This window comes from Echeneis naucrates, chromosome 14 (assembly GCF_900963305.1).
Source record: "Echeneis naucrates chromosome 14, fEcheNa1.1, whole genome shotgun sequence".
In the NCBI taxonomy this organism is placed as follows: Eukaryota; Metazoa; Chordata; class Actinopteri; order Carangiformes; family Echeneidae; genus Echeneis; species Echeneis naucrates.
In genome coordinates this window covers 21,355,294-21,362,917 of record NC_042524.1, presented here as the reverse complement: position 1 = coordinate 21,362,917, position 7,624 = coordinate 21,355,294, and the positions used below count along the sequence as shown (strand labels likewise).

Below are 7,624 nucleotides of genomic sequence, written 5' to 3'. Positions count from 1 at the left end.
AACATGCAGGACAGTAGCCCTCCAGGACCGAATTTGGACACCTGTTTTAGATGTTTCCATGCACCAACACGCCTGATTCAAATGACCGTCATCAAGCTCTGTGGTAGTCTGATAAGGAGCCACTCATTTGAATCAGCTGTGTTAGATGTGAAACATCTAAAAAATGTAGGGCAGAAGCCCTCAAGGACTGGAGTTGGTGACCCCTGCCCTAGACCATTAAAGACTGCTAGAGGAGGTACCATATGTAGCCCAATTTATCCTAGTACACCAACAAACAATGGTGAAATTCCAACTCAATAACAGTGGAAACTTGATTGATCAGTCCATCAGACAGTCTTGCATTAGTAAGACTGTTACATGGTGGAAATATAATAATAATAATAATAACATTGATAGGTCAGAGCTGCATCATTAATCAGTTAGCAACAGTCAGATCAGAACAAGCTTTGAATAAATTAGAATTTCAGTCAGATCTCTGGGTGAAGAGTTTATACCTTTTCCTTTATTTGCTGGTTGTATCCATCAGCAAGGACACAGTCTGACCAGTCTCAGTAATAGAAAAGATCATTGCAGCAATTAGGATTTTAATTATTTTTGTATTGCATGTTTACTCTTTTGCTGGTAATTATAATGAACTGTATCAGAGCATTATTCCTACCTTCAAAAGAATTAGCACCAAATAACTGAGTAGTATTACTGAGCAGTAACTTTTTTTTTTTTTTTTTAGAGATACTGATAAAGAGACTGAATTTTCCACAATGTGTTCCAGCTGCCCAAGTGTGTGTTATTTTATGGGAACATGAGACTAAACTAAAAATACATTCTGATGACTATGAATGACTGATGCATTTGCAAGACACAGTTTATAGGCATGCCTGTACCTTTGTAAAATTGTCACAGTTTGTTTTTTGTTTTTTTTTTATGTATATAAAATCGGCCTACATAAGCACATGTAGGCCGGTTACAGGCCGAAATAAAGCAGGTATCATGCATCTAGCTTAGCTTAGCATGTTTGAAAGCACTGCGTAGACTAAAAATAAAATGTGGACTAATGATAGAGCCTGATGAAAGTCTGGGTTCATCAAAGTGATTACATTTCATCTTGGGAAAAAAAAAGCTTTGGACTGATGAAATGACAAAACAGCCAAGAGAATCATGGTTATGTTGCGTCAACAATATTCAGAAGAGAGCATGAATCCTGAAGAGAACAGACACATTCAGTGGCTGTTATCTACTCCATCAAGAGACACCTGGAAGAAAATATGAAAATATGTACTCATTTTCATCATCAAACAAACCCTGTGTCAGATATAATCTCATGTGAAATATGTATTACGGCACCCAAATAAGTAAAATTCGGCCATGGTCAAAGTCAGCTGTGGGGGCTCATTTCATCTGTTCAGGTCAGAGGGCTATTGGAAAAACATTGCTTATTTCATGTGTTGGCCAGGCGCCAACCTCTCTGTCTTAATGATTAAGTTAAAAAACTGAAGATCTTCTAATGACCAGTGGATATCTGGATCCAACGGTCAGCCTCCACAGACACTCATGCTAAACTATCCAACTTTACAGCATAATTAACATGCTTACATCCTGAACCAAAAACATTCAGCAACATTACTTCATTTCTTCCTTCATGATAACCATACAGTGTTGAATCAATCTATTTACACTTAATTAGGGATAAAAATGATCAAGAATTGAGAGTGGCTTCTTGACGTGACAGACAGGTGATGTATATTTGCATGATGGTTAGGGTATGTTTCGTACAAACTGATACGCACCAAAGTCTAAGCTTTACACAAATCCTGCCTCTTTTACTTTATTGTTTTAGTAAGGTGGGAATAATAGTTTTGTAACAAAACATTTTTCATCAAACTGGCAGTCAAATGAGAAAAACTAATCAGGAACTAATAAAAGAAACGGAATAAAGTGATAATGATTAAAACTACTATTAAAACGGGGGATCTGTTGGGTCTCTTTAAATAAATGTATAAAGAGTTTGGTCTAGACCTGCTCTATATGTAAAGTGTCTTGATGTAACTTTGTTATGATTTGGCACTATACAAATAAATCTGATTTGATTTGATTAGATTTTAGTAGAATGGACTCTTACCTCTCTTGTGGTCTGACTGGCCAGTAGTTCTACTGACTGTTGCTCTGACTCTGTTAGCGGCTGAACCTGCGGCGTATTAACAAGAACAAAAATGACTTTTGTGAACAGAGGAGATTAAGACACCTCCTTTAAAGTCCTAGTTTGCTTAGACAGCAGCATTGTGGATTTAACCATGTACTGTATTTGTTGCATATTTAAACACCACGCTTGAATCCTTGTGAGAGGAGCTGAAAAAGGTTTTTCTGCTGTGAAGTGGTGAGTAAACAGAAGGATGACAGTGGAACAGTTTCTTTGAAAGGGCTGAATGTTACAATCCCGAGTATTTGCACCAATTCTAATTGGGGAATTCTTGAACAATGGCTGCTATAAGGCTTTACCACCAGGACACATCATCAGTTGTGCACCTCAGCATCACAGGGTGTTTCAGCCATTTATCACAAGACACCCTCCGCCGAGGCAGGCTCACCACAGGTTGATCATAGCTGGGAATGTGTCCTGTGGTTAATTGCTCGCCTTAGTGTCACTCCTCTTCAGCCAGAGCAAATAACTCGTCTGTGTCAGCCAGCTCTTTGGTGCTACTGGCTGTGGCTGGCTGAACTCCAGGCTGGAGACTGCTGGAGACTCTATGTAAAGCTGAAAGCAGAGTTAAATCAGGACAGTGAGTGTGCTGTTGTATTTACCTCCACATCAGTTGCCTGTTGGAGGTGGTTGATCAGCTCCATGACACTGCTGAGGCTGTTTCTGATGGATTCCATAGACTCTTTCTGTGAAGCTGCAATCTCCTTCACCTGAGAGCATAGTGCTGTGTGTTTGGCTTTGATAGCTCTCAGGTTCTCCAGCAGAAAAGGTGGATTCGCCTGCACACATAGTGTTGATTAAAAGCCTGTACATAGCAGCACAACTGTGGTGAAACATGAAGTTTCTGAAGGTCTTAACTGAACAGAAGGTAGAAAATATGAGATTTCAAGGACTACCCACATTATCAGAGCATGCATCGCAAATATTTTAACAATATGTTATTCCCTTCATTTAGAGTGGAAATGTTCTGATGTTTCTCATTTGGGGACATTTCCATCGCGTCCTGCTTTCCCATCATCAAAAAAACAGTTTCAATGTTTGTTCATTTCTTACCTCAGCAGGCCATCCACTCTCTGCAGTGCTGTTGATGAATTCCAGCCTCAGCCGCTTCTCAATGTATTCCAGTTCAGCCTCTGACTTCAGGAACTGCAATGACACTCATCTTTAGACTTTATTGCTGCATTAATATATGTACATCAGGGCCTTTCCATTGATACCTTGTACTGAGAGTGGCAAAGTGTCTGATTTGATCAGTCAGGGAATAAGACAAGTGAGACCATAAAAACATTGTTGTCCACATTGAATCTAATGTACTCTTTGCTCCATGTCTCTTGCTCTGGCATTCAAGTCATGTATACAAAATTCAGACTACAATTTAATCCAATCAATTCTTGCTTTAACCTTTCGCTTTTAAATATATTAGCAAAATTTCCCAAAATTCACATTTTGTTGTTATGGGTTTTCAATTGTAGAATGATGCACGTAATAACATAAATTATTTTTATGTTCCAACATTACAGTGGATCTGAATTCACTGTGCTGCCTGACAGACTTTTGTAGCTTAATGCTCTTCACTAGCACAAAGTTATGTTCATGCCAAACCCCTCAGGGAACTAGAAAAGAGCACAAACATCCTGATTATTGTTTAAAGGAGTCTTGGAGAGATCTGATAATGTTACTATGTTGAGTGCAAAATATGGCTCCGAACATATTAGGTGAGTAGCAACTTAAATTCAGTTGATAAAAATATCTTTTGTTTATGTCACAAAACTTATTTTTAAAGACTGGTATACATTTCTGAGCTTGTGTTGAAGGCACTCTCACATACCCATCATAACCTCCATGTATCATGGCCATGTGATTGCTACAGCCTAGAAATGAAACACTCAATACAGCTGGTCTCTGCAGTTTTCAGATGCTTTGACAATACTATTGCACTGCTAGCTGTCTGATACAGTAGTGCAAAGAAGTCAGAGCACCTGCCAACAGCTTAAGGCTCAGAGTTTAGATGTGTTTCCTTTGATTGCAACTATTTCTGGCCAATGCCCTTTTAACATTGCACTGGTTTTCTAGCAGATCTACCAGTAGTACGATGTAAAAGGCCACTAGACAGACAGTAGACTAGCTTAGCTAAGGGCAATATTCTACAGTGGTATCCAATCTTTTCAGTAAACTAGATTAATTTTCTTGAAAAAAAAAAAAAAAAACCCAAACAACCAAAAAACTCACAGAGATTAACAATTTCTTTTTACTTCATGGACATTTTCAATTCTGTTTAGAGCTGTATCATTGCACTTACATTTTATTTTAACTTAAACTGTGAATATCTTCCCTATTTGCCTTGTGCATTCCATCTAAGGAATAGCACAATATCAATAGCACACTTAAATACTGATTCAATTCAGTCTTAACTTTGTTTGCTTCGAATACAATTCTCTTGTGTAAACTCACTACATACTAAATGTTGTGGATTTGGGACATAGCAAGTCACTTTCTGGTTAAAGGTCTTACAAAATGCCAGTAAGAGGATGTTTACTTCTACATCTGGGGATTTCTTTACAAGTGCACAATCCACGATTATACTGCTAGACTGGCTTCACTACAGGCATGTAGTCATTTACACATGTTACTATTATTATTATTTCTATCATTATCATTATTAAGTGGTCACTTTTACAAAAAGATACTGTTACAATACATCAACACAGAAAAATATTTTAGCTGTACTGTAATCTGAGTTTTATCCACATGCTTTATGGAGGTCATGTCATTTGGTGAGAATTATTCCACCTTCTGTCATTCAGATACATAATTTTCACTAATAGGAGATCTACAGACAATAAAAAATTAACACCGCCATACAATTTTTCAAGAAGATGTTTATACTAAGTATTTCTCAATCACCATGAAAGAAATATCTTTTCATGAAATTAATAGAAATACCTTGTCAATTCAATTAGAGTTTATTTACTGACTGTATAATTCGTATTAAATGATATCTGTTTGTTCATGTAATTTTGCAGCGCTCAAAATCATACAGAAATCTTTTACATTTGTGTAGACAGAATTCAGCTGTTAATATCACATGCTATACCTTTACTGCTTATTTTTTGTGCAACAGTTATCGTTTATGTTAACCGGAAATAAATATATTTCATTTTAGATGTCATGTTGCTTCCTCAGCGCCTCAGACTCGCCATGCAGGGTAGGTTTAAGGTTGGTCCGGTCCAGACCCGGTCCTTCTAGCGTGTTTGAAACCGGGTGAACTTTTTTCATTTTGCTATCGAACTGGCATGCTATTTTTAGCTTTGTGTCTTGTTTCTTCGGATCGATTTCTCTAACACTGTTCAAATGGAAATGGCGAATTTACAATGCAGCATGCAGAGTACAACCGGAATACGTGAAAACACTAGACAACAGCCATGTACTTGTCTGTTGTTGGTCAGATTGACAATTGCTGAAGCTGGATGCCGCTGTAACAGCATTCGTCTAAGCCAAGTGTTCTCTGGTTCGTAGTATATGCTGTTTTAAATTGGCCTATATGATGGGGCGTTACAAACGCGACTGGTAGTAACGGGAGACATGCAGGCTGATTGAATGGCGTGTTTATTGATTAGGTTAGGTTAAGTTTATTGATTAGGCTACAAAAAAAATATAGAAAAAAATCGCATAATTACTGTGATTCGTATCCCAAACAAACGACTCAACAATAACTGAAAGGGGCTTCTGGTTTCCCATGTAAATATTAAATCACAATAAAAGCAATTCAGAAAAATTGCACAACAGACAATAAAACACTTGTAACACTGCGCTTACCATTGCCTCGAGCTTATCAACTGTTGTCTCCATGTTGAATAATTTTCAGTCGGGTGCTGGCTTTGTGATTGGCCAGTTGTCAGGAGGGGAGAACGCTGATTGGGCAGCGGTGTGAAACAAGGGCCTTCCTTCTAGTTTTGTGTTAGTAGCGGTCACGGGTGAACACAAAGATGGCGTCTAGTCGTGTGAGTCACAGCAGTGGATGTATAACAATAACTGGATGTTAAAACTAATGTGCGCCTAATCAATTCAGTCCAGGGAATTATTATAATCCAGCGCTACGCGCATACGTTTAAATTGTTTCTCGGTTCCAGGTTACTCCAATCGTGTATCTCTGCTCTGGATCAGACACCGCGATTTCATGTAATGTATAGTGCATCCCCCGCAGTGGAGGATGCACACTAAATTATATATTTGTACTCATTTCACCATCATGGAATAAAAACAAAGACAGAGCCCAATACACGTCGGTAGTGGGACCTTAGGTGCAATATTTAAGGGTGTAGTTTGACTAAGGGATCACTTGGGTAAATGCTTACAATTTCAAAATATTACACAGACCAAATACAGGGCTCAAAGCTCCGTTCACTGCTGAAAGTCAAAGTAGTTGCTAAAATCAAAACTGCAGTTTTATTGAATTCAAATGAAGTAAGAACAAAAGACCCAAACTTACTTCAGATGCATAGTCAAATGTAAAATACACACAGGCAAATCTACACGGCTGCTCTTACTGTGCCAAACATGTAAACACACCGTTTTAATGAGTGGCCCTTGAGAAAAAAGCCTCATACATGAGTTACGCACAGCCTCACATATATAACTCACATATACACGACTATACTCACAAACACTACTCTAGCATAAACATAACACTAATATACTCTATTAGAGGCTCCTTCTGAAATACACCTCAAAAAGACTAAGTACAAATTATTTCTCAAGGGGCCTCTGATGGAGTACATTAGAGTATGTACAGCCAGTTGGGCTGCACAGACTTCAAATAGCCATCGGCACACACCATCCCAACAAGGTGCTCCCCCGCCAAAGGAAATTTAACAATTCAGAGGCTCTTCAACAGGATTTGAAGGTGTTTCATAGAAGTAAAGAAAATACAGAATATACACCAGGATTATGTAAACCTTTTGTAACAGCTATATAGTTGACCGAAAGTATAAAATAATAAAAAAAAAAAAAGTAAATGCAGTGAAACAGCTCACAGGCCAATTTGCATGAACATTTAGCAGAGATAACTTGATCAAGGGGCTTTGGTTTCATGTTTATTAAATCACGGTAGAAATTCTTGCACAAGTGAACTATATGAGGTGAATTATATATACAAATCAAGGAACACAAAGTAAGCAAACCTTATTTCCAACATTTATTTGGCCACATTCACATTGAAAACATGCCTTTTAACCTCCATCAGTCACTGTACAAAACAAAGAGCAGGTATTTAGATCCTTGTTGACTGACTTCAGTAATGTTTTACAGTACTAAGACACTAAGAACTGTCCTGCCAAGCCTGAGAGTCAACATGATTGCATACAAAATGTCTCAAAACAAAGTCGGTTAAAATCAAAGATCAAAGCCAGATGCCAGAAGAATGTGTTTTAC

At 37.9% G+C, this 7,624-nt stretch overlaps 1 protein-coding gene across 1 annotated transcript; it reads right to left on the bottom strand.

Annotated features, from left to right (window-relative positions):
• Positions 1–651: 651 nt before the first annotated feature.
• On the bottom strand, positions 652–6,066 carry ska2 (spindle and kinetochore associated complex subunit 2). The gene is made up of 5 exons (XM_029519432.1): positions 6,011–6,066; positions 3,248–3,340; positions 2,797–2,973; positions 2,117–2,182; positions 652–1,250 (listed from the first exon to the last, which is right to left on the bottom strand). Exons 1-5 carry the CDS (start codon positions 6,041–6,043, stop codon positions 1,218–1,220), a joined length of 402 nt encoding a protein of 133 aa, XP_029375292.1. The 5' UTR covers positions 6,044–6,066; the 3' UTR covers positions 652–1,217.
• Between the last annotated feature and the right edge of the window lie 1,558 nt (positions 6,067–7,624).

What these genes read in the sequence shown, in the direction of transcription:
- ska2 (XM_029519432.1), bottom strand. Translation starts at nt 6,043, where the DNA reads ATGGAGACAACAGTTGATAAGCTCGAGGCAATG. An exon ending in TTGATAAGCTCGAGGCAATG is followed by an intron (nt 3,341 to 6,010) that starts GTAAGCGCAGTG and finishes GTGTCATTGCAG; the next exon opens with TTCCTGAAGTCAGAGGCTGA. An exon ending in AGAGTGGATGGCCTGCTGAG is followed by an intron (nt 2,974 to 3,247) that starts GTAAGAAATGAA and finishes CTATGTGTGCAG; the next exon opens with GCGAATCCACCTTTTCTGCT.